Source organism: Dama dama, chromosome 9 (genome assembly GCF_033118175.1).
Source record: "Dama dama isolate Ldn47 chromosome 9, ASM3311817v1, whole genome shotgun sequence".
NCBI classification, from domain to species: Eukaryota; Metazoa; Chordata; class Mammalia; order Artiodactyla; family Cervidae; genus Dama; species Dama dama.
Window position 1 is genome coordinate 7,518,609 of NC_083689.1, and position 24,879 is coordinate 7,543,487.

General features: G+C 59.6%; 3 protein-coding genes across 11 annotated transcripts; 1 reads left to right on the top strand and 2 right to left on the bottom strand.

Annotated features, from left to right (window-relative positions):
- Positions 1–529: 529 nt before the first annotated feature.
- Positions 530–4,059, bottom strand: GJC2 (gap junction protein gamma 2). 2 transcript variants are annotated; one of them, XM_061149160.1, is made up of 2 exons: positions 3,944–4,059; positions 530–2,798 (listed from the first exon to the last, which is right to left on the bottom strand). In XM_061149160.1, exon 2 carries the CDS (start codon positions 2,751–2,753, stop codon positions 1,467–1,469), a length of 1,287 nt encoding a protein of 428 aa, XP_061005143.1. In that variant the 5' UTR covers positions 2,754–2,798; positions 3,944–4,059; the 3' UTR covers positions 530–1,466. The 2 variants fall into 2 exon arrangements, with proteins under 2 accessions (XP_061005143.1, XP_061005144.1); XM_061149161.1 differs by having other exon boundaries at positions 530–2,771; positions 3,944–4,006.
- A 6,958-nt stretch (positions 4,060–11,017) lies between these two features.
- GUK1 (guanylate kinase 1) lies at positions 11,018–21,212 on the bottom strand. Of its 6 annotated transcripts, none has more exons than XM_061149688.1 (8): positions 21,055–21,212; positions 13,700–13,813; positions 13,424–13,465; positions 13,219–13,315; positions 11,885–12,023; positions 11,726–11,810; positions 11,457–11,542; positions 11,018–11,323 (listed from the first exon to the last, which is right to left on the bottom strand). In XM_061149688.1, exons 2-8 carry the CDS (start codon positions 13,809–13,811, stop codon positions 11,288–11,290), a joined length of 597 nt encoding a protein of 198 aa, XP_061005671.1. In that variant the 5' UTR covers positions 13,812–13,813; positions 21,055–21,212; the 3' UTR covers positions 11,018–11,287. The 6 variants fall into 6 exon arrangements, with proteins under 6 accessions (XP_061005671.1, XP_061005668.1, XP_061005667.1 ...); XM_061149685.1 differs by lacking the exon at positions 21,055–21,212 and adding an exon at positions 20,729–20,811 and having other exon boundaries at positions 11,726–11,804; XM_061149684.1 differs by lacking the exon at positions 21,055–21,212 and adding an exon at positions 20,729–20,811.
- On the top strand, positions 20,864–24,845 carry MRPL55 (mitochondrial ribosomal protein L55). 3 transcript variants are annotated; one of them, XM_061149690.1, is made up of 4 exons: positions 20,864–21,124; positions 21,849–21,938; positions 23,955–24,159; positions 24,574–24,845. In XM_061149690.1, the coding sequence occupies exons 2-4, from the start codon at positions 21,871–21,873 to the stop codon at positions 24,721–24,723; spliced, it is 423 nt and encodes a 140-aa protein (XP_061005673.1). In that variant the 5' UTR covers positions 20,864–21,124; positions 21,849–21,870; the 3' UTR covers positions 24,724–24,845. The 3 variants fall into 3 exon arrangements, with proteins under 3 accessions (XP_061005673.1, XP_061005674.1, XP_061005675.1); XM_061149691.1 differs by having other exon boundaries at positions 21,852–21,938; XM_061149692.1 differs by lacking the exon at positions 20,864–21,124 and adding an exon at positions 21,280–21,514.
- The last annotated feature ends 34 nt before the right edge of the window (positions 24,846–24,879 follow it).

Sequence of the window (24,879 nt, forward strand, 5' to 3'; positions counted from 1 at the left end):
AGCAGGGGTCACTGAAGTCTAGACCAAGGTGGCTCCTTGCTGGCAGCAGCTGTTTTCCCTACTGTGCTCACCGTTGCTCCCCACAAGAGCTACCACTGCAGGTTTTGGCCAGCCTCTGGATAATGCCAGGGCCAGAGACAGGACTGCCCCTCTGTCCTTTGAGCTACCACCTTGGGCTCTAAGCATGCACGCCTGGCTGTTCTTTGTTCTCCTTCAGCCGCATCCCTCTCCTCTGGGCCAAGCCTGCTGCCTGGCACAGAGTGGTACCCGAGTGTTCCAGGGGGCTGCAGGGGCTCAACCTGGGCCTTGCTCCCTGGATGGTCCCTGAAGAGTGGTTTCCTTTCCCACTTATCCTCAAGTTGAGCCATGTGTCCCAAGGCCAGTGGTGGACATGTACACACAGTCATAGTGTGTACTCAGACATGTGCACACACCACACCCCACATGCATACAAGCACACACACACATGCACGTGTGGTTGTAAACAAAAGTTAGTTTTATTTCACTCCCTTTGTTTTGGAGGCTGTGTCTGAGTTGGAGAGGGGGCTGGAGGGAAGAGGCTGTGGCAGGAGCTTCAGAGTCCCTTTCCTCAGCATGGCCAAAGTCATAGCCCCTGACCACCACCCTGTTGGTCTGAGTGGCAAGGGAGGCCAGTGTCTTTTCGGAATTTCAAGTATGTGCCCAAGGAAGGGGCCACGCCAGGCCAGCACAGAGCTGGAGAGGGCATGGTCCCATCCACCCCAGCCCATGCAAGGCCTTAGCCCCAGGTCTGTCTGGGCGGGAAGCAGGAAGCAGGGTGCAGTTCCACCTGCACTCAAGGCAGCTCATATTTGGGACCTGGTGGGCGTGAGGCATGAAGCAGTGCCGACCAGCACTGGCTGCAGCCTCTGACCACCGTGCTCACTGTTTTTCCTTCTATGCCAGGAAGACCTGGCATTGCCTCTAGCTCTGCAAGAACCAGAGCATAGACTAGAAGAGTGTGGGTGCTAGGGAAAGAACCCCATTTGCTAGGCAGGGAGTAGGAATAAGCACAGAATCCCTCAACACGGAAGCCAGGCACCCTTGGGCAGTCACGCCCTGGCTTCTGCAGGGAAGCAGGGCTGGAGTGGGTGGAGCTCCTGCCTGGGGGCCCCCTTGTCCTGAGGGGGCCAGCTGGGTGGCTCTGGGAGGCGGGCAATGCCCCAGCCACAGTCCTATCCCCCATCAGGGCTTATGGGTCAGAGGTGGGGACCCTTCTTGGTTCCCAGGCTGCCCACCCTACCCTGGAGGAACACACGGCTCAGGCAGGGAAGGGTGATGATGCAGAGAAGGTCAGTGCCCTGTACCCCTCCGGAGGGGGTGAGCAGCCAGCTGAGGAAGAGGAGGGCAGGTTGTGCTCTGCACCTTAGGTGGTGTCCAGCCCCTCCCTAGAGCCCCCTGCCTCCGCCCTGGGGAGAGGGAAGATGCAGAGCAGCCAAGGGGAGGCCTCAGATCCACACGGTGGTCTTACCCTCCCTGCTGCTGCTCCCACTGCCCTTCTCTGAGCCCATCCTGGGTTTGATCCCCTGCCGACCCTGGCCCCCCACAGTGCCCCCTGATGTGGCACTGCCCGACCCCGACGCAGGAGCGCCAGCCTTCGGGGGCCCCCGGGCGTTCACTGGGAGGCCCGGGCCGGGTGGACTGTCGAGGTCCCCGAGTGCCCGCCGGTCCTGCAGCGCCTGCAGGGCCAGGCTGGCCAGGTCCTGGTCCTGGGCGCGTGCGCGCTCAGCCGTGCGAACCACCAGGCTATAGTCAGGCGGACAGGCCAGGCCTGAAGGCGCAGCGGGCAGAGCGCAGGGAGGCGGGCGGGGCATGGCGCCGGGGGAGTGGGGCAGTGGGCGGCGGCCGCGCACGGCGTCTTGCGCGCTGCCGAGACCCAGGTGCGCCATCTCACAGAGGTTGAGCAGCAGACAGAGGCAGCTGACCACGTACATGACCAGCAGGAAGACTGTCTTCTCAGTGGGCCGTGACACGAAGCAGTCAACCACGTGGGGACAGGGCTGGCGGCTACACGCGAAGAAGGGCCGCACCTCGAAGCCGTACAGAAGGTACTGTCCCACCAGGAAGGCCACCTCGAAGGCGGCCCGCGCCACCAGCTGGGCCACGTACACGCGCATCAGGCCCTCGCGCTGGATGCGCCGCCGCCCGTCATGCTGGCCCGCGGGACCTGGGGCCGCAGCCACCTTGGCGTCCCCTCCTGCGCCCTTGGCCGCCCCCGTGTCCTCGGCCTCGTCCTCCTCACCCAGGCCCTCGGCCACTCCCGGGTCTTCGTCCTCTTCGCCCAGGCCCAGCATGGGTTCCTCCTCGCCCAGGTCGGCGGGCTCGGGCCAGCCCGGGTGCGGCGGTGGGGGCAACGGCAGGGGCGCGCGGGCTGCGCGGCGGCCGGGGCGGCGGCGAGAGCGACGGCGCTCATCCTGGGAGGCGCGGGCCAGGCGGTGCACAGCGTAGCCCAGGTACATGACGGAGGGCGTGGAGATGACCACAATCTGGAAGACCCAGAAGCGCACGTGCGACAGGGGTGCAAAGGCGTCGTAGCAGACGTTGTCGCAGCCTGGCTGCCGCGTGTTGCACGTGAACTTGGTCTGCTCGTCGGAGTAGATGGACTCGCCGCCCACGGCGGTGAGCACGATGCGGAAGACCACCAGCACCGTGAGCCACACCTTCCCCACGAACGTGGAGTGGTTGTGGATCTCTTCCAGCAGCCGCGTCAGGAAGCTCCAGCTCATGTTGGTCATAGGGGCGGGGGATAAGACCTGCAGGTCACCAGCAGGAGCTCAACCCTGGGCAAGGACAATGGGGGCAAGGGCTGATGGGGTGTGGGAGGGGCGTGGACAGTAGCACCCAGAGCCCTTCCAGGAGTGCCACTCTCACCCCAAGACCTGACCCTGCCCTAGGATGGCTACAGGGAGAGGCTGGGGCCTCTGCAGCCAGAGGACAGACCCTACAAGGACAGACGCTGGGCCACCTTGCTGAGCACATGCCCTGGCAGCTCCAAGACCTGGCCCCAGGCCTCTGTGGCCTGGCGCAGGGCCAGTCCCTCCCGCCCGCCCCCACCCTGCAGGAAAGCAGGGCCCTGGGCAAGACATGCGCAGCCCCCAGCCTGTGGGGACCCCACTCCAGGCCCTGAGAGCAACAGGGAGTCCATCAGGTGAGCTGCCTCAGTAGGGGCAGCCAGAGAGCAGAGCAGCCTCACTGAAGCGTCTGGGCCTCAGCTCAGGTGCCTGCTCCCACCTGCAGCACCCCGGTTACTGGAGTCCTGTCTCCAGTGTGCCAGGGGTCCACCAGGGGCTGAGCCCCCACTTCGCAGCCACTCCAGTCCCCACCAGCCTGCAGTTCCCCATCCCCAAGTCCCAGTGGCCCTCCTTCAGCCTCCGGCGTCCTACTGCTTCCCCATCACACCCCGATCCCATCCACCTCCAGACCCAGTGGCTCTGTCAGCCTCCAGCCCCCAGTTCCAGATCTCCCAACAGCACCCCCTCCCAGCTCCCACCGCATCCTGAATAGGATGTTCACTCAGGATCGTCGCCATGCTCCCCCTACCCCCACTGGTTCAGCTGCGCCAGGGACTGGTGCCCACCCTCCAGGCTGCGACTCCTCCTTATGGCAGCACGCCCGCGTCCTCTGCACAGCCTGGCTGAGGGCGGAGGTAATCCCGGGTGTCTGTTCAAGGTGGCGCCATGTGCAGCAAGGCCCTCAAACACCATGAAGCACATGCACAACTACACTCAGGCACCTGAGACACTCAGACAACCCTGTGGCCACTGGCCAGGCCCCGGGCCAGTGCTCCTGTTAGATCAGCTACCCCTGAAGGGACCTGTGCCTAGAAGGGGTTCAGCGGGCAGGAGCGCACACCCCTGTACCCCCGTGCCTCTGGGGAGGGGGCTGAAGCCTCCTAACACCCACCCTCCTTCCTTCACACCAGTACCTGCTCCTGTGCAGTTTGGGGGCCGAAGACCCCTGATGCTTTTGGCCCCCTCTTTCTGGAACAGGCCTGGGAAGCAGCGCGGGCAGGTGTGGAATGGAACAGCAGGGGCATTCAGGGCTCCCGGCCCTCTTTATTGAGCTGGGTCCTCTCCCAGAGCAAGGGGTGGGGGCAGGAAGAGGGGGCAGCCGGGATTCCTGGGGAAGTGACCCTATTTCCTTACATCTGTGTGCAACGCCCCTCTCAGAGCCACACACATGCAAACACTCACAGGTATACAAGTGTGTACATATGCATATACACAGTACATGTGCACTGCACTTGTGTACAGGCACACACTCACAGGTACACAGACTGGCACATGCCCAGCTCTCCAGGCCATGTTTCATATACCTCTGCCTCAAGAAAGAATGACCCCCATGAAGGTCTTGCTGAACTCAGCTGGACGTTCTTCCTCAGCTTGAACCTCAGCCCTCTTTCAGGACCTGACCCCATCCCTGACCTCGACAGTCCCGCATCACAGGAGGCTGGGGCCCACAGCCCTGCCGTGCAGGAACCCAGAAAAGGGACGGCAGAGCAGTCCTGACTTTTCTCCCCTCCAAGATGGATGCCTGTGGAGAAACGGGAGGGAAGGTGGTGGTGCCAGGACAATCCCAACCCCCCCATGTGTGGTATTTAACAACTGGCTCTTGGTGGAAGAGCCGTGGTGTAGTGTTCACCGATTCCCATGGTGTAAGCGCTCCCACAAGGCCCATGAACAATGCCAGGAGACACGCACCGGGTCAGGGGTGGGGGGGATTGTTCTCGAGACCAGCTCTAGCATGGCACTGGGTGGACCCTGCCCTGGGGTGTGGAGGATGGCACTTTGCCCCAGGCGGGCTGACCCGGGTGCAGTTAGAGCCTCCCCAGAGATGAGCCATGCGGAGAAAAGAGGATGCAAGCCTTGCGGGAGGAAACCTCCGCCTTCCCCCAGTGCCAGTGGGGGAGCTCAGGCAAGCTCTGGGTGTGTGGCAGAGGCTCTGGCTCTTTAGATCCAGGGGCCCATGTCTGTCACACACGCAGTCACAGCAGGATCTTCCTGTGATCAGGGGGCTGATGCTGACCAGCTCTGGGCACCACCTTAAGTGCCATGCCCTGGGGGTTCCCCAAATCCAGACTTATAGTGCCAGCTGCCGCCTCCACATAGGCACACGGATGCCAGTAGGCACAGCAAATCCCAGAAGACCAGACCCCAAAATTTCCCTCCAGATTGACTTCCATCTCAGGTGGGCTTATATTGGACAGCTCTCTGCCCCACACTCCATCTGCTTCTTCAGGAGAGATGCTGATCAGACCCGCTAGGCCCTGCAGTCCCTTGGGCCTACCTTGCCTCCGCTGGGCACCTTCAGAAGCCCATCGACCTGTGCTCCTGCGACTCCTCCCGACTCTGGAGTAAAACGCCAAGCGTACCTGGCCTCATCGGCACCAGAAACCCCCTTGTGCTCCCCAACATGCGGAAACCACCCCGCTCAGGCTTCTGCTATGTACCCATCCCAGCCAGGCCCACGCCCCACCCACAGCCCGCCCCTCGCCCAGCCCCTCCACCCTCCGAGGCCAGCCCATGACCCTGCCGGGCGCTGTGCTCCTGGGCACTTGGACCGAACCACGGGTGAATGGGGAGCAGGCCCGGGCTCTCACTGTGTGGGGATCACAGACAAGTGAGAGGAGCGGGCTGGAATGTTCCACACGGTCATGGCTCAGCATTGGCTATGTGGGTCTGAACTCACCTTCAGCTCAGTATGGACAAGAATAGACATGTGCATATACACTATGCCTGTTAGGCCTATATGGAAAAACACCCCACAGCAATGAACACACCTTGGTCCCACTCTCCAATAAAGGAAACTGGGCTAGTGCAGAAACAGCTGGTTGCAGGGCAGCAGCAGGAAACGAGCCTGAAGCATCTCTTGGTGTCAGAGGAAGGAAGTGCTAACACACACACACACTCACACTCACACACACTCACTAATGGAGGCGAGTCAAAGGGATGCAACGAGGGAGCTGAGGGGAGCACATGTGTGCACACACATACACATTCTGATGGAGGTGAGTCAGAGGGACACAACGTGGGTGCTGAGGGAAGCGCATGCGAGCACACACTCACACACACATTCACTAATGGAGGTGAGTCAAAGGGACACAATGTGGGAGCTGAGGGAAGTGCACGCGTGCACACACACACACACACTGATGGAGGTGAGTCAAAGGGGCACAATGTGGGAGCTGAGGGAAGCGCACGCATGCACATACACACACACTAATGGAGGTGAATCAAAGGGACACAATGTGGGCGCTGAGGGAAGTAGAGCCCAGTGTCTGAAACCAGATCAATTTGGCCAATAAAGTAAAGTACTGTTATAGATTGGTTTACAGATTATAGCCCAAGGTAAAAAATACGAGTCCTGAGTGATACAAATGATACAATAACTACGTAAATGGGGGGGCAGGGAACTCTAAAGATTCGTGCAGCCTCTGTGACCTCCAGGAGGGCGTTCCTCCAGAGAGCAGAGCAGGGAGGAAAGGAGGGGTGCCTGATAGGCATCAGGCTGTGACAGGGACCCCCACCCAAAGTGAGAAGCCCAGCTGAGGGCACAGAGCTTGCTGCCCCCGAGGCCTTCTTCCCAAACCCTCACCACAGGCAATCATGAGAGAGATTGAGACGAGTTCCAGGAGGTGTTTTACAAACTACCTGACCTTCAAAATCCCAAAGGCATCAGACACTAAGGAAGTCTGAGGAAGTCACCCACAGCAGGGGCCAAGGAGACATGGGGACAGTCACCCCTCAGGGGACCTCAGGAGCACACAGGTGGAAAGTGAGGCGCCTTTGGTTAATGGCGACGCATCAGTACTGGCGCCGACTGTGACAAGCGTGCCACTGGGGCACCGGGTTTGGGGCCAAACGAGACCACCCCTGGTCTCGTCATACTTTCTCTGTAAACCACAGGTGTAAAATAAGAAACCTATTTAAAGGGGCTTCCCACCCCATCACTACAAGCTCCTTCTCCCTATCTTTTCCCATCTGGAACGTATTTCTCTGGGTCTGGAGGCTTCACGTACAGTGCGGGGACTTTCACTGGTGACCAGTCCCAGGGCTGTGGGGTACAAGGACCCCAACAGAGCTGGAAAAGTGGGAGGCAACAGCCAGGCCCACAGATGCCTGGGAGGAAGCAGCCAGCGGGGGCTTAGCCCTGGCTGGGCCAGCAGGACAGGTGTACGAGGGGGTGGGGGCAAGTGTGGGTGGAGGTCAGGCCCGGGAGGGGGCAGTGAAGGGTGGAGTTGGGGGGCGAGGGGTGACTGGGCGGTGAGCAGGGCACATGCTGGGGGTCCCCGTGAAGGGGGCTGGGGTCATCTTCACCCAAAGCTGCCTGAGGCACCCTACTGGGAGGAGGGCGGAAGGGCACACTGTGGGCTCCAGGGCATCAGGATGACCTGTGCTGGGGTGAGCTGGGCCCTCTACCCCTGGCTCTGGCACCAACAGAGCGGCTTCTGCAGAGGTGGGCAGCTGGGCACTCTCCCCTTCAAGCCCCTTCCACCCCTGGCTATGAAGGAAGGCCCTGAGGGGCTGGTCAGAGACCGAGACCCAGAGGTGCCCAGGGCCGCCTCCTGCAGCACAGTGAGGCCGGGCCTGCCCTGCCACGTCCCGCCCACCCCGGCCTAGCTTCCTCCATGTGCCCCCTCGCGCTGCGGGCGGGCTTCCTCTGCCTGAGGGGGTGCTGCCGGGGTGCTCGTCTCACCAAGAGGACTGGTGGGACCCTTCCCAGGGAATCTCAGCACCTCAGGTAGCCTCTTCCCCTTCCTGAGGACTCCTGGCTGCAGCGGACACTGGTGGTCCCTCCTTGACATATGAGCACCTTCAAGAGGCCCAAGGTGGACTCAACCCCAGGAGACTGCGGTCTTCATAAAGGACCAGGGCCTGTTCTGGAAACCCACCTCTGCGGACCTCCGAGGCTAGGGCCTCCCTCCTGCTGCGTGCCCACCTGCCCACCCCAGGACCCTGCCGGGGGCAGTTCTGAGTGAGGCTGCAGCGCCTCCCGCTGCTCTGGCCCTGAGGCCGCATGCCCAGAGGGATTTCTCCCTGCCTGCACCGGCACCAAGCCCCCAAGACTGCTCTCCCCACCGCCTGGCCTCAGACGCTCAGATCTCCCCTTGTCAGCTCTGTGACGCTTCTGCAGGTTGTCCTCCACACCCCTGCCCGCTCCGGGCCCTGTCCTAGATGCCCTGGTCATGTCCTGCCTGGACCGTCCGGCCAGTGAGGTGTAGACCTCCCCCACCTCAGGTGCCCAGCACCCAGGCCTGGGGCCCCTCTGCCACATTCACCTGCCCCCAGCTACCCCAGTGTACCCCACAGCCCCCACACCAGTTAGTGGCCAGGCGCCCCTCCCCGCCGCCCCTCCCCGCCACCCACCCCGTTTCCCTTCCTGCAGGCACCCCGAGGTGGGGTCCCAGGAAGCCCAGGGCTCTCAGAACAAAACCCATATCCTCACGGGTCCTGAGGGATGACTACCTGACCTGCTCCTGCCCAATCCAGAGCTGACCAGGTCTGCAGGCCCTCCTCTCACACATGGATACACACACTTACACATGCATCTGCATGCTCATCCTTCATCCTCACTCTCTCACACACACGCATGCACACCGCCTCCTGCCCTGTACCCCCTCCAGCGGCCTTCCTCTGGGACGTGAAGCTTCCCCACTGCGTGCTCAGAAGGAAGGAGCTCTGCCACAGCGCCGGGTCTGCTGAGGAACCGGGGCCGCCTCTGTTCCATTCTAGCCTGGAAGCTGGGAAGCGAGGGGCTTCCTGCAGGGGTGGAGGGTGTGGTGGGGACAAGCCTGGGGAGTGAGTCACGGCGGAGGAGCAGCTGGGACTGCTCCTGCCACAAGGGAGTCCGGGCCACAGAACGCTGGGCTTTGGCAGAGGGAGGTGTCAAGAGGAGCAAGGGCGGGAGGCTGAAGGAGGACCCCTGCCTGAGCTCAGGGCCCCTCAAGGACCTCCCCGGGCACTGCTGGCCAAGAGCAGGATGCTGCGCCCCTCAGACCCCATGGGGTGTCCCACTGTCCACCCCTCCTAGCCACCTACGCTGGTGCTGCCCCAAAATGCCACAGTAAAGCCAATGCACCCCGCACTCTGCCATCTTTCAGTCTGTGGCAGCGTCACTTTTCCTGCCCTGCATACCCCCGTCCTGCCCTGACGCCTGCTCCCCCGAAGGCCGAGCGTACCACAGGACCAACTGTGTCCCTCAGCCGTGCTACCCCTTGCCAGGACGCCTGCCCAGTCCCACTGCCCACTCCCGCCCAGCTGCCCTGCATGCACCCCGACCCGGACGACTCACATCTGTGGCGCGGCAGGGCCCACTCCTGGAGAACAGGGGTCTGCTCTGCTCTCTGCTTACCTCCAGGAACCAGATCTGAGAAGGCAGGCCTTAGCAGGCACCCACAAGTGGGGGCTGAGGAAGAAGCCCCCGGCTACATAAAGGCCAGTGCAGGAGCAAGGTGGACAGCAGGCAGGCGTGCCAACCAGTCTGCCTGCCCATGTGGAGGTGGGGCTCCCCAGCCTCCACCCAGGACTGAAGAGCCCAAGGCCCCGGCCTCTGGACACACGGCAGCTGCCGAGCTGGCGGGGGCTGGCCAGCCCCACACGGCCTGAGGGGTCCCAGCTGCTAGGGGCCCACCCCTTCCCTCCTTCCTCATCAGCCAGCCTAGCAGCCTCCAGGGGGATGGGGGCAGACTTCTGCCTTTACCTCCTACTACCCTCAAGTCATACTGCACCAGAGGTATCACCCAGTCTGGCTCTTTTGAGGGCAGGGGGCCTGAGATGGACAGACCCCCAGAATGGAGGGCCAGTCAGGCCCAGACCCGTTATCTCTTGGGGTTGGCTGTTTCAAGTTGTGCCTAGGCCCCTGGGACCGTGCACCCAGAGTGAAGAATGTGCCGCTCAGCCCTAAATGGCACCCCACCCATGGTCTCCTGGTGACATCCTACCTTTTCCAGGCCAGGAAACAAGTCCTTCTGAGCCCTTCCACCTGCTGGCCAGCTGGACACGGCCCTCCTGAGTGTGCACCCAGCTAAGTCCAGGGCCCGACCCAGGGCCACCTCTCACCGCCAAGCACAATGTGGGGGGAGGGCCTTCAAGGGCTCCATTGTTCCCCCCATGGCCCGGGGTCTGAATCCCTGATTGTCCCTGGGGCTGGACGGGTCCCAGAGAGGGAAGCAGCCTCTCCCAGGCCACACAGCAGGTCAGGAGGCAGCCCAGCCCCGTCTGGCTGGCCCTCAGGCCTGGAGGCTGTGCAGCACCCCTCTGCCTGCCCTCCAGGGTCCAGGCCCAGCTCTCGCCTGCCCTGTCTATCCGGGCTTAGGGATGAAGCCCAGCCTTTCTGTTCCTGCACGGGCTGCCTGCCTCCTCCCAGCCTGCATCTACCATGTCTGGGTTCCAGGCCAGGAACATGGCCTGGACGTGGACCAGGGCCCAGGCAAGCACCTCCTGTGTCTAGTACTGATCCAGCTCAGCTGCCCTGACTAGAGACGGGCAGCTTCTCAAGGCATCTTCTGAGACTCCAGGGCCCGGAACCCCATCAGAGGCCCCCAGGCGTCCTCCCCGGGCAGGCCTCTCTGGGGCCTGCCAGATCCCCAGGGGGCCGTGCACAAGCCCCACCGAGGCAGGCGTCTCCTCTGCAGGCTCTGTCCCTCTCCAGGTAGGCAGTGTCTGTCCTTCTGCCACCCTCAGTCCAGGTCAGGTCAGGAGGAGTGGTTTGAGAAGGATGAGCCCCAGGACCTTCTGACCCCAGCCTCGACGGCAACTCAGAGAGACAGTGGGAAATGAGGTCCTGCACCCGCCTGGTGGGAGTCCTGGGCAAGCAGTGTGCGGCAGCTCAGGAGCAGCCGCTCTGGGGGCCGGCAGCCCACAGCAACAGGTGTGAGAAGGAGGCTGCTGCCCTCTGGGGGTGGCCGGTCAGAGCGGGGCTGTCCAGACTGGGGATGGGGTCGCTCTGGAATGGTGTACTGTGGACCCACCCACCCAGGGCCATGATCCAAGGGCTCAAGGACACTAACCCAGCAGTTCTTTATTTGGATGTTGGCCTGGCTTCCACAGGTAAGGGGTTGACAGGGCATGGTGGGGAGGAAGCCTAGAAATGGATGTGGGGAGTGGGGGTAAGAGACAAGGTCCTCCAACCACGGTGGGGGGTGAGGGAAGATGGGCAGCACCCCAATCTCTGGATGTCAGCTGAGGTGAGCAGAGTCACTGCCAGGAGACTCTGGCCCATTGGCGTGGGCGCCAGGCCCTAGGCCCCACCTGAGAGGACACAGCTGGCATCAGGACTGACCAGTTGCTTGTGCCTTCTTTATTTCCTGCCAGAGAGAAAGACAGGCTGAGGAAAGGAAGATCTCGCCCAGGACCTGGGGCCACCATATCACCTGTCCCAGCCTGCTTTACCCGTTTGGCACACAGATGTCTGAGGCCCCAGCTCCACCCCCAGCCCACCTCGGAGAGCGCCTCCTTCAGGGCCCAGTAGGCCTTGTCCAGACTGTCGTTGACGATGATCAGGTCAAACAGGCCGGGCTCCTTGCCTGAGGGTGGGGGCAGGGTCAGCGGAATCTCTGGGAACGGAGGGGGTTCTGGGGACCCTTCACAGGGACCACGGGGCTGGGTGACAGCTCCAGCCCTCCTCTACCCCTTGGTGGGGGGCACTGGTCTCCTGTGGGGTGTGGGGAGGGTCTAGGGGAGACAGAGTGACAGGCGCCCTCACTCACTGCTCTCCATGTCGGCCCGGGCCGCCGCCAGACGCTTGGCCAGGCTCTCCTCTGTCTCCGTGTTCCGCTGTCGCAGCCGCTGCTCCTGAGACACAGCACGAGGTCAGAAGGTCCGAGCACCCAGGGCTGCCCCCCCACGCCCTCCCTCTCGGCCCCCACCAGGACATCCAGTGAGGGCGGCTGCACGAAGATGTAGATGGGCCGCAGGTCAGTCTTCTTGATGTTGCGCACGCCCTGCAGGTCCACATCCAGCACGCAGATGCGGTTCATGGCCTGCACGGCCCGCACAGCGGCCTTGCTGCAGAATGAGGGGAGGGGAGCCGCTCAGCCGTGGGCGCCCCAGGTCCTAGGAGCCTCCGCGGGACCTCATTCCCCGTGCCCCGCTCTGGGTCTGTCTGGGGGTGCCAAGGGCCTACTCTAACTGGCATCTGCTCCCTGAGTAACGCTTGCATAAGGGGGCCCTCTGCTGGTCCAAGGGTGATGGTAGGGAGTGTGTGTGAAAGGCACTCTGGTAGGAGCAGCACCTTCAGACCCTGGCCCAGAGCCTCTCCCTCTCCTGGCACCTACCCCAGGCCCCACACCACGCCATCACGCCTCCAGAAGCATCTGCATTATCTTCTGGCTTGTGTCCCCAGGCTGCCAATGGCAAACCCCCTGCCATGTCCTGCATGTGACGGCCCTGCGTGGGGAGGGATGCTCTGGCCCCCACTGCGCTGCAGGACACACCCCTGGGCTTTCTCGTCTCCTGGCTGCCCTCTGCAGGCCTTGGCCCCCCACCCGGGGGTCACCAAGGACCATGTGCTCCTCACCCGTGGGAGGACTGCCCCTCAGTGCGTCCTGTGTGTCTCAACAGGGGTCACCGCTCAACAGGGGTCTCTCAGGGGCCCACCGCTCTGCCCATCTGCACCCGGGGCAGAGGACGATGGGTCCCATGCAGTGCCCGCTTCGCCCAGCCAGGCTGCTTGGGGACCGGCTGTGCACAGGGGCAGGCCTGGGCCTGCCTGCCTGAGTCAGGACACTGCTCCCGGGCCTTGTGAGTCAGATGGCAGGAGCCAGCAGAGACCCTGCTCTGGTTGGTTGTTAGGGTGGGAGGGGGGCAGCTGCTGTTTTGCCAGGGACCCTTCTCAAGTCGCTCTACTGACTGGAGGCGAGGGGCCACACGAAACCTGCAGACCCCTAAGACCCAGGTCCCCTGAGTCCTCACTGCATACCAGCTCCCTGTCTGGCCCACTGTTCCCACAGCAGCCTGGCCAGGGGGATACAAGTGGGGCTGGGCCCAGAGCAGGCAGCCTGGAGATTTCTGACTCACGCTTCATCGTGACCTCTAGAGGGCTGAGTCCTTGGCCTCAAGTGCCCAGACAGCCGGCAGAGAGAACACCCCAACCTCACCCCAAGGGGAGACCCCCCAGGGCCTACAGACACCCCCTGCCTGGGTCACGCACTCTCGGTCTCTGGGGGAATGAGAGGAAGGGAAGGCCCAGAGCATGGCCCACCTGGTCCCATACAAGTTCCCTGAGAACTCGGCGTGCTCGATGAAGTCTCCGGCAGCAATGTCGCGCTGCATCACCTCCCTGGTCACAAAGTAGTAATCTGCAAGGAGAAGGTGCGGACGGGGAGACAGCCCTCAGGCATCACTCTGACGAGTGTCGGGCTGCTCAGGTCTTGTGCCGGAGCACAGGGGCAGCTGGCCAAGCTCACCTTTGCCGTTCTCCTCTCCTGGCCTCGGGTCCCTTGTCGTGTCTAGGAATAAGTACCAGTGATGGCCTTGGGACACCTGGAACGTCACACATCCCATCCCCAGGGCCTGCCCCATGGCCTGGCGCCGCCCATCCGGAGGTGTGGGAAGGGAGGCTACAGGCTAGGGTCGGCAGTGCGGGGCTTCTGCCCCACTGTGTGGGCGGTGCTTCAGGGCACGTTAGCAAGGGTCTCTGCCCCCAGCTTCTTCAGGACCCTCCCCACCTCCCCGGGCCTCACGGGACACGCTGAAGCCAAAGATGCTGCCATGTTCCTGAAGGAGTCTCTTCAGCAGGGTGCTCTTCCCAGCCCCTGAGGGTCCGCTCAGGACAACGGGCCTTGGTCCTGACATCCCTGTGGGGGGTGGGGGGAGATGCAAGTCTCAGCAGGGCCTTGCTCCCTGCAGCATGGAGGTGCGTATGCTGCTGTGGATGGCGGTGGCTGCAGTGCCCAAGTGAACTCTCCCCAGCAAGGAGGCAGAGCCGGGGTGCAGTCACTCAGAGCCATGCTTAAACCCTGCCTGTGCTTCCCTCTGGGTGGTAACACATGCACCAACCGCAGATGTGTGGCCTCCCCAGCTGCCCACTACTAGCCTACCTCTCAAGGAGCCTGGACTTTGGCTCCTGGGAGGGGCACATCCAGGTCCCAATTCCTGTGTCTCCTGGCACCACACCTCGGAGGTGTCCCTGGTCAAGGTCAGTGGAACCCAAGGTCTGCTCTGGCAACTTCCATTGAAAAGCGAGGGGCTAATCCCAGGGTCCCTGACTCCCCTCTGTGACACCTGGGTCTCAGGAAGCCAGCAGGAGAGCAGGGCATCACCCTCACAGGTGAGAACACCGAGGGCAGGGAGAGTGGAAAAGGTCTGGAGGCATCAGCTTAGCCTGCTCTATGCCCACTGGACCACCCTGCACCCCTCATATAGGACCTACCTTCTGTGCTCAGCTTGGGGCTGCACTGGATGAGCTGAGAGAGTGGTAATCCTTGCCTGCTCCCCACTGTCTGAACACTAAATCCCTCCCAGAGAAGCCAGCACCACCTGCTCAGCAGAGGGGAACGCTGCTCCTCACCCAAGAAGTGCACCTGCCTCCCCAGCCACGTGACGAGACGGGCCGAGGAAGGCTAGGTACACTGGGAGATCAGAAGACAGGAATCAAGGCTGGTGCTAAGCTAAGGGGCTGGGAGGCTACGCACTGCCCCAGAGGGAGGCAGAGCCCAGAAGGGCGTGTGATGGGCTGGCCTGCCCCTGCAGTGCTCTCTGTGTGGAGGTCCCCAAGAAGCAGTGGTGGCCGGGAGGAACAGGCTGCGTGGGCAGCTCTCCAGCAGGGCCCCTGGTGGGCACTGCTTTCCTAATCTGCAATGTAGGCCAACTTGAGTAATCTGGCTAAAGCATAGCTATTCTGGGACCATCAGGCTGCACGCAAACACCCTAAAGAAGGACTTAGGAATCAGACATGACCACCTGCTGAAGAGACAGAAGAAACGTATCCAGAGGAGCTCATCAGTGCTCTGCCATTTCTAAGTGACCAGCTCTCAGCTCCTTCGTCTCGTCCACGTTTCCGATCAGAATAGTGAAAGTGAAGCTGCTCGGTCATGCTCGACTCTGCGACCCCGTGGACTGCAGCCCACCAGGCTCCTCCATCCACGGGCTTTTCCAGGCAAGAATACTGGAGTGGGTTGCCATCTCCTTCTCCAGGGTATCTTCCTGACCCGGGGTTGAACCCGTATCTCCTGCACTGCAGGCATACTCTTTACCATCTGAGCCACCAGGGAAGCCCATTAGTGCACTGTTTTAAAACAGCAAGTCCCTCTGACTCACAACTCCTTTCTGGGGTCCTGATTTTCCCACCCAGACACAGCGCCACCATACAAATGCCTACACATTTGTGTGTCTGACTTCAAGCCCACTGCTGTTGCCCGCCCAGGAGAGCACAGTCCCCTTGCTACACTAAGGACTGGTGCAAGGGAAGGTCTCACTTCTGCCTCACACTGCCCTTCATAAATCCCTTCCTTTGCAGAACGAACATCATGTGGGCAGCCCAGCCTACCCCCCTGGGTCTGTCCTGACTTTCCAGATGCTGAGTGACCAGGGTGCTGGGCGAGTTATGGGGGAGGGATGTCGGAGGGCAGAGGAGATACTGGGGGTCACTAGGTCCCCGAGCAAGGCTGCTGCTTCTAGAGGGGCCCTGGAAAGGGAGTACGGAGGCTGGGGTCTGTCACCCACTGCCTGGCCTCTGGATTGCGCCGAGCCACCACTGCACACATGTCCCTGCCAACCTCGCAAGCAGCATCCTTGGTCCTCCCAGGCCCCAGCAGCACGCTGGCACCACAGGAATGTAAGTTTCTCCACGGCAGGGGTACCACCAAAGTGGACACGTGCCAGTTCTCACAAGAGATGGACCACAAAGCCTCCCTGGGCCTTGCTTGCAGCAACAAACTCTCCACTCAGAGGATGCAGATGGCACCTTCCGGACCCAACTTGGGGCATCCACCTCCAGGGAGGGGAGGACCCATCTCACTAACTCACCTGCCTCTGAAGATTCCCCTCAGGAACACTGCTCCTTTCCACACGCCCAATCTGGGCAGGTAGCCCACCCTCACATCCCATAGCCTGCAACTACAAGCCTGCCAGCAACACCCAGAGGCTGTGCCTTACTGCTCTGTGCTTGCAGCCTGGCACACAGGTCCCCTCACACACTCCCCTGGCAGCTCTGCTTCCTATGCACGTGGCCACGGCTACACGTTGTGGTCATAAGTGCTAACATCTGAACACTGGAGAACGACACAGGGAAGACATGTCTTCAGTCAGGACCAATTACTGCACACGGAAGTCCCAGCGCCTAAAACCCTCATGGGTCATGTCGTGCACAAGTCTTACTCATCATCTCACCTTGAAACACTGGTTTCCATCTGGCTTTATATCCCATGTGGGAACTCTGGGGGCAAGGACACAGCCCCTGCATCCCGCTGAGACCTCCCACCCCCCAGCCCAACCACCATGGGCAGTGAGCAGCAGGCACGTATGCACACACAGGGGACTGGCTGGCGGCTGCAGCACTCACTGCCTGCGTGGGTCATCACTGCACCCTGCCGCCTACCCCTCAGAGGGTATCCTCCCGAGTTTCCCCCGCCCCAAAGCCCAGGCCCCAGGCCTCTTCAGAGCTGTCACCCCTGCTGCTCTTCAAAGGAACACTACTGGTGACCAGGGGAGAGGGAACCCACCGAGCACCACGCCTCGAGGGGAGTGGGATCTAGCCAGCCAAGCTCATGTGTGCATCCATGCAGTCTTTCCTCTTGTGAGGTCCCTCCCTGAGGCTGTCTCCTTTCACCACAGAGGTTCGAACCACACAGACCACACCGGAGTGGCCGAGCCCTGCAGAAGGACCCGGGGGCCGCTGAGCGCTGGGCCCCGCCCAGCGACCGTGGTGACAGGAGCGAGCTCAGCATGGGGCCAAGCTCAGGCCTCTCAGTCCCAGTGACCAAGGGCACCAGACCCCGAGACTGATTCTGGCCCCATCTCCTGGCAGAACCGATGGCAGTTAGGGACGTTCTGTAGCCTCTACTCCTCGACTGTTTCACAACTGCAAACTCCAGCTTCCTGGCAAGATACTGGAAATTTTCACAAGGACACCAATAAGGATGAGGGATGCAATTTCTGTAAGAATTGCTGGTACAAGCCTGTGTGTTCTGGAATGCTCTCTGTTAGAACCCTTCACAAGGAGCTCCTCAGGCAACCCTGGGAGGTCTGCCTTGAGAAGCATTCCCTGCCCTCCCTTCTGCTTCCACCTGATTTCCCGTCCTGTCCCAAGGGCTGGGCATGGCCCCCACCTCTCTCCTGAGAACCTAAGACAAGGTACAACCCTCTGGGGACACAGAGAAGGGACAGTCAGACCCCATTAGCACTCTTGTAAAACACTAGACCTGTGTTGATCTGGGTCAGGATGGCTGATCACACCCCACCCCCCAAACAGGCTGTGTGGGACAGAACTATTCTGGTCTTTGCCTCAGGGGCTCCATGTGTGGGATATATCCTGGCCCAGTGACCTTCAGAAACCAGTTAACCTTCAAGAACCTGATTTGCAGTGGGAGAGCGAGCGGTTTCCTTCTTACTTCTCTTGGTTTCCTTCTTACTTCTCCTCTCGGAAGGGTGGGACCATGCCTTGCATGGAGGAAGCCTGGCCCTCTCAGGGAAGAGGTTTCCTTCTTACTTCTTCTTACAGTAGGGTGGGACCACGCCTTGCATGGAGGAAGCCTGGCCCTCTCAGGGAAGAGGTTTCCTTCTTACTTCCTCTTACAGTAGGATGGGACCACGCCTTGCATGGAGGAAGCCTGGCCCTCTCAGAGAAGAGGTTTCCTTCTTACTTCCTCTTACAGTAGGATGGGACCACGCCTTGCATGGAGGAAGCCTGGCCCTCTCAGGGAAGAGGAGGTTTCCTTCTTACTTCCTCTTACAGTAGGGTGGGACCACGCCTTGCATGGAGGAAGCCTGTCCCTCTCAGGGAAGAAGCAGCCACACTGTGGCAAGAGGCGCACAGTGGGGAGGACGTGGGCCCGTCACGGCACTACACAGGCAACACGGTGGCATCTGGGTCTCGCTCCATCAGCGAGAAGAACCGAGAGTCAGTCTCCTGTGAGAGCCTCAGTTCTAGCCCTAAGGGAAGGCAGAGGGAGCATGAGAGGAAAGGGGTCCAGGACATACAAACCATGGAGCCGGAAGCAGCCCGACCCCTTCTGGGTGGAGCAGGTTCACTCTCACAGAGGGGGAAGAAAGGACCAGCCAGGGACCAGGGAGAATCCAGGCCCAGCACACACAGGATCAGAGAGGGGCCTAGAGCACTGGGCTGGGCACACCTAGGGTCAGAGGAGGGCCCAGGAGGGAAAGAGGTTGGTGCACAGCTCCAGCCAGGGGTCAGAGCCCACCTGCACACCAGGGCCCCAGCAGCTCACCCTCTGCGCCTTCCCTTTTCCCCTTGAGGACTGGGGTCACCTCCTTCCACCCCAACCACACTGTAATACCTTCCTTCCTGTTCTTCCTCAAATTCTCTGAACATGTTTCTTGAGTTATGCTAAATGCGATGCAAACGATAGAAATTAACAGTTCAGACCTTTAAAAAAAAATCTGGGTATGGCTGAAGAAAAATGTACAATTTCAGAACTCCCAGAATCTACTTACTACTCAAAGAAACTTCTGATCTTCCCAGTTCCAGACTAAGGTCGGGTCAACGTGTTCTCAGACTCTAAAGGAAAGCCCAGGCAAACTACACCTGTCACAGGTGTGGCACCAACTCAGATTACAAGCTGGCCTGGTGTGTGCAGGCAAGTGTGTGAATCCTTACAAGAAGAGAACAGAGTGAGAGCTCACGTGGCGGGAAATTCAACTTGTTAATGATCAGACCGGAGGCCACACCCACCCCATATTCCTCTCAGTGGCAACGGTTTTCCTGGGTCACTCACAAGGCATATGGGCTTCCCTGGTGGCTCAGACAATTACCAATCTGCCTGCAATGCAGGAGACCCAAGTTCGATCCCTGGGTGGGGAAGATCCCCTGGAGGAGGAAACGGCAACCCACTCCAGTATTCTTGCCCGAAGAATTCTACGGACAGAGGAGCCTGTTGAACTACAGTCCATGGGGTCACAAAGAGTTGCACATGACTGAGCGACTCATACACTTCACAAGTCATGGTCTGGGAGGTGAATGACAGAAAAGCCCACATTTGGGCAGGAACACCACCAAGGGGCACGGGACTCATGCATGAGGGACAGCCGTGAAAAGCGCATCCTGGCTTCCTCCTCCCGTCCTGCTTGGCCCTGCCTCACACTGGCCAACCATACCCCACCCCATGCTGCTGCTGCTAAGTCGCTTCAGTCATGTCCAACTCTGTGCGACCCCATAGACGGCAGCCCACCAGGCTCCCCCATCCCTGGGATTCTCCAGGCAAGAGCACTGGAGTGGGTTGCCATTTCCTTCTCCAATGCATGAAAGTGAAGTCACTCAGTCGTGTCCAACTCTTAGCGACCCCATGGACTGCAGCCTACCAGACTCCTCCGTCTTTGAGATTTTCCAGGCAAGAGTACTGGAGTGGGTTGCCATTGCCTTCTCCACCCACCCCTATGAAAGGCAGTCAAAACAAGCGAGGTGGCATACCTCACTGCTCCTCCTCAAACGAGCACCTGGGTAAAGGAGGCTTAGTCCCCTTCACTGCTTCCAAAAGAATGTCTAAAAAAAGCAGATGAGCAGCTCCAGCAACCGAGACTTGCCATGTCTTGTCCCCAGGGACACTGAACCCCAACTACCATCCCCATGTCACGTCAGGAAGGCCTGCCACCAACAACCTGCTCCCGTGTAGAAGTGCCCAAATCTGCAATGTCCAACAGTGCTAGGTTGGGGGGCTGGCCAAGAAACTGCGGCAGTCCCAGGGGCCCTCCTGTCTGGGAGTCCTTGGAGCAGTCAGCTGTGCCCACTAGGACCCGGCCCTGGGTTTGCAATCTGCGGTGGGAACTAAACATAGCGCCAGAGGTGGACTACCGGGAGGGGTTTCCCTTAAGTGCGGCGTAGACTACATATTTCTACAGGCCAGGTGAGCTAATCGGGACTTTGGTGACTCTGCCATACCTGGGGCAACCTAAGGGCCTTCAAAACCCTGATCTCCCAGGGTTTTTCGCTCTGCTCTGCGGCCCACCTTGGAGAAGGGTGTCAAGCGGCTTTCCCTCTTTGCCCCTCCGCATCCTGCAGGGTCCATAAGGCGTCCAGCATGAAGTTCTCAGATTGCAGGGGTTTTACAAACTATTAGGAGCTCCCAATATCAGAATGATTTCCTCTTATATTTTGAGGACTGATACAGGGGAACCAGTTTTTAAATTGTCCAAGTAAAAATAATAACTACCAAAGGCAATTCTAACACAGAGACACACTGGATAAAACTTCAAAGTGAAGGGAAGCCTCCCTGAATTTAACTCCATGAAAAGACTACCTTGTTCTTGTCTCCCCCCGCTCTGCTTATGCTGAAACAGAGCTCTGGGAACCACTGAGGGACGCCGAGGGCAGTTTCGGTGGCTGGCGAAATGACAGAATTCACGAGCACAACCCCACGAGTCCCTGAAGGAGGCCCACGACAGCCGCGCTCAGCACGGGCTCCGGTAGCGCCTCGCACGCGAGTAGCGGCGGTCCCCGCCTCTCTGCCGCGGATTCAGACCGTGACACACGGGCCTGGATCCTCCTGGGGTCTGCGCGCGCCCAGAACTCCGTCCCGCTGTGAAGGGCCGCCACTCACCGTCCGAGGGGGCCCGGCCAAGGGCGGCCGCTGCCAGCCCGGCCAGCGGGCGCCGCAGCATGAAGGGCCGCAGTCGCCGCCGCCCGGGCGGACATACGTCATATCGTCGCGCCGCGCCGCGCCGGCTTCTCTCCGCCGCTCAGAGGCGTACGTCACCGCCGCGCCAGACCCGCCTGAGCCAGCGGGCAAGTAAGTCAGAGCGGCGACGGTCTCGCTGCGCCTTGGAAGGCTGTAGGTCACCGCCGCGAGACCCTGCGCCCGCGGATGACGTCGGGGCGAAGCCACACGAGGAGTGAAAACTGAGTTTACCTTGACTGTGTACTCACCTCTGGCCAGCCCCGCACCCGTTGGCCTGTGGCGGCCGAGCCGCTGGTCCTCGAGGCCGCTCCGGAGCCGGTGAGGGTGGCAAGTTGGTGCCGGAAAGGCGCCGCGTCGCACGGGCTTGGAGGGCTTCCTTCAAGGGAGGGTCCGGGCCCTGCCGCTAGCTGCCCTTGAGGGTATCACTTGGGAGGTTTATAGCTTTGCGGTTTCCTGTTGAGTCATCTCCTAAGGCGGAAGGAGGCCTGCAGGGAATATAGCAAGGCAAACCTGTTTATCTCGACAGGGAGGGCTCTTTTCCTGGGGTCTTAATGTTTGAGACATCAGGTATACGATATTTGAAGCAACTGGTTTATCACCGCGGAAACCTCAGTTTCCCTGGGAGTCAGGGCTTAGTAAGCTGCGGCTGCTCTTTGGTAATCCTCACCTCGCTGGATTTTGTGAGAATGAAATGACCTTGGAAAACAGGTATGAGCTAGTTGTCACCGTTTACGTTGCATTCCATCCTCAGAGTGACTTGTCTGACTCAGTAACCCACCAGAATGGGCCCAGGCCCTGCTGCAGACAGTTTTATTGAGTCAAAGTTTTTGGGAGTAGAACTGAGGCATCTGCAGATCAGAGACGTTCCACAGATAATTCTAATGCCGGGTGAGGGCTGAAAGCCTCATAGATTGTTTGGGCAACACTTGCACTGACCTGCTAAAGTCTGTCTGAGATGGCTTTGTTCCTGCCTGGGATTTGTTCAGAACCGATTAGGTGGAAAATCCTGTCTTTTAAAAAGATCTTTTATTTCCTTGCCTAGCAGTTGCACATTGGACCAGTGAATGACCCTAGGCCTTCACGTGCAGCAGGGTCTCTCAGGAGGAATGGCGGCCCAGGGCAGCCTGCTTCGGTAAGCATGGACTTCCAGGCCCTTTGGGACTCCTATAATGGGGCCACCGGAAGAATTCCGACTCAACAGCCTTAGGCTTTGCAGCCTTAGTAAAGTCTCCAGAGCCAGTGTGTTTTATCTGGAGAAGTACATACAAGTACATATTTGTGGGGGTTTCCCTGGTGGCTCAGTCAGTAAAGAATCTGCCTGCAGTGCAGGAGACCCAGGTTTGATTGCTAGGTCAGGAAGATTCCTTGGAGAAGGAAATGGCAACCCACTCCAGTATTCTTGCCTGGGAAATCCCATGGACAGAGGAGTCTGACCGCTATAGTTCCTGGGGTGGCAAGAGTTGGACATGACTTAGCGACTAAATCACCACCACTACATATGTATGGACACCTTAACCGTGTTGAAGGAGGAATGGAAGTGACTTGTGAGTACCTGGCACCAAACAGATGTGGTGGTGGCCACTGTCCTATTCAGAGCCTGCAGGCCACCCCTGGAGAAGACCATGGCCTTCCTGCTCTTCCCACCAGAACTGCCTCCCCATCTGCATTTTCCTCTCTTCCCCTGATCTCCCCAAGTGAGTGCTGATGGAGGAGACAATAAATGCAGGTTTTAAATTGTTTCTGTGGAACCTAGGAAGAGGGATGTAGCACTTGAGCTGTGGGTTAGTATGAAGATGGGGAAGGGACTTGGTTGCAAAATTTCCAGGAGGGCCCTTGTGCTGGAAAAGGTTCATGTTGAAACTGCAGCTACTGTCCTGGTGGGAAAGCATTCACTCCTTCCCCTCAAGGGTTGGTCCCAGCCCCTTCCAGGAGCCTCCTGAATCACCAACCCCAGATTGTCTGGAGTGGCTGTGCCCTGAGCTCCGTGGTATTGCTTAGGTACAGGGTTCCTCTGGTGCTGGAGTTCACCCACTTCTTTCTCCAGTCTTGCACTTCTGGAGGATTTTGCCAAAATTTACTGAACCCTCAGCTAGGGAGAGTCGGGGGCTTCATAGCAAGTAAGATGCAGTTCTCTCACCCGAGGCCATCAGACTAGTGGAAGAAATGGGCTATCAGTCTGAGGTGTCAGCTGGAAATTGCAGCGGGGTGGCAGGAACCACAACCAAAGCAGAGGCTGCCATTCTCTGGCTGTGCATGGCCTGTGGCTGCTTTGTGGAGAGAGAAGTCCTGAAAGTCTGGTGGGAGCTACTGAATTGACGTGAATATCAAGAAACAGATGGACTAAGGCACAGTTTGCGGTTTAGAATTCAAGTTTGTATGAAAGCAAGCTGGAAGGGACTCTGGGGGGGGGGGGGGCGGGGGGGCGGTGTCACAGTGCAAGGTTAGGACGGGGAAATCCAGGTCCTGAGTGGATGAGAGAAATGTTGCCTCACGTAGCTGGGTTGAGTGGGGCATGAACAGGCCCTATTCTGTCACCTTAGAGCATGCGCTCTGCTGTGTGCCCATCACACTCAGAAGCCAAGTGGACCAGATGTCTCAGTCGGCTTGGGCTGATCTAGCAGAACATCACAGACCAGGCAGCTTATGAAAACTGGAAGTCTGAGATTAGGGTGCCAGCAGGATTCTGATGAACCAGGTTCCTGGTTCAGAGATGGCTGCCTTTGGTGGTGTCCTCGTCTGGTGCAGAGAGTTAGCTCTCTGGTCTCTTCTTATAAAGGCACCAATCATACTGTGGGGACCCCACCATTATCTAACCCTAATCACCATCCAGAGGTCCCACCTCCTGACACCATCTCACTGGGGTTAGGGCTTCAACGTGTGATTGGGGACGGGGTGGACTCAAATGGCCAGTTCACAACACCAGGTTTGCAGTCCCCTGGACGTCAGCTTCCCATTCAGTGCTATAGTCTAGCACCCTAGCCATGGGGTCAGGCCTCACTAGAGACCCACCAGGTTTCTGGATGTGGAGTGGAGCTGCTCTGACCACATCCTGCCCTGGTGCATGTTGCTGTGTGCCCCCTTAGGAGCTGGGCTGCGTGGCCACTCTGGTCCTGGCACCAGCCACTGACCAGCATGTGTGTGTCTGCAGCCTGCTCTGGCAGCATGGGATGACAAGAGCTGCCCCTGAGAGCTGCCGCCACCTGTATATGTCCTCTTGGCGGGCTGATTGCAACAGAGCCTCGCTCACTCGATTGCACCGGCAGACCTATGCACGCCTCTACCCTGTTCTCCTGGTCAAGCAGGATGGTTCCACCATCCACATCCGCTATCCGGAACCTCGTCGGATGCTCACAGTAAGCTTCCTTCCCCGACACTCCCTAGGATCAGGTCCTGGGGGACCTCGCCTGTAGAAACTACTCCTCCAGGAGCTCATGGGCTTAGAACCCACCATCGCTGGACTAGGAGGGGAGTGAATTAGGTCAGAATTTTTGGTTGAGGAGAGGGCAGGAAGTGACCTGCAGTGCACTCCACAGACCAAGGTAAGAAAGCAGTGAGCTGTATGGTTGAAAAAAATGGCAAGTCTTGGGAAAACAAGCAGAGAAAGTTGAAAAAAAAAAAAAAAAATGAAAGTTTTGAAGGGAGAGAAAACCCATAGAACACATAAAACCTAAACTACATGGTAGATGATAACAAGGTGAAGTGGAGACCCTGGAGAACATCCTGGTACCCTCCACCTGAGCCATGTACACACCCCGTTCTCCCCACAGATGCCTGTGGACCTGGACTCCTTGTCCCCAGAGGAGAGGCGTGCACGATTGCGAAAACGAGAGGGCCAGCTCAGAGAGAAGGAGGAGGAGCCAGAGCTCGGTGACGACTTTGATGTGGAGCGGTACAAGCAGTTCTGGACCAAAAAGTGATGGTGCCTGGAAGCTGCTGTGTCCTAGGGAACGCTGTGAAGCAGGGAGGGGCACATTTCTTTAAATCATGAGTTGAGGACGCTGTCTCTTGTGAAATCAATACAAAAAGGACATTCAAATAACACTCTTGACACTTTGTTGTAAATCCCTCAGAAG

Coding starts and splice junctions, on each gene's coding strand:
- GUK1 (XM_061149684.1), bottom strand. CDS start 20,789: ATGCTGCGGCGCCCGCTGGCCGGGCTGGCAGCGGCCGCCCTTGGCCGG. Junction 13,814..20,728: donor TGGCCGGGCCCCCTCGGACG/GTGAGTGGCGGC, acceptor CACCCCCCACAG/GGATGTCAGGACCAAGGCCC. Junction 12,024..13,218: donor GGGAACTTGTATGGGACCAG/GTGGGCCATGCT, acceptor CTCATTCTGCAG/CAAGGCCGCTGTGCGGGCCG.
- MRPL55 (XM_061149690.1), top strand. CDS start 21,871: ATGACCCTAGGCCTTCACGTGCAGCAGGGTCTCTCAGGAGGAATGGCG. Junction 21,939..23,954: donor GCCCAGGGCAGCCTGCTTCG/GTAAGCATGGAC, acceptor GTGTGTCTGCAG/CCTGCTCTGGCAGCATGGGA. Junction 24,160..24,573: donor AACCTCGTCGGATGCTCACA/GTAAGCTTCCTT, acceptor TTCTCCCCACAG/ATGCCTGTGGACCTGGACTC.
- GJC2 (XM_061149160.1), bottom strand. CDS start 2,753: ATGACCAACATGAGCTGGAGCTTCCTGACGCGGCTGCTGGAAGAGATC.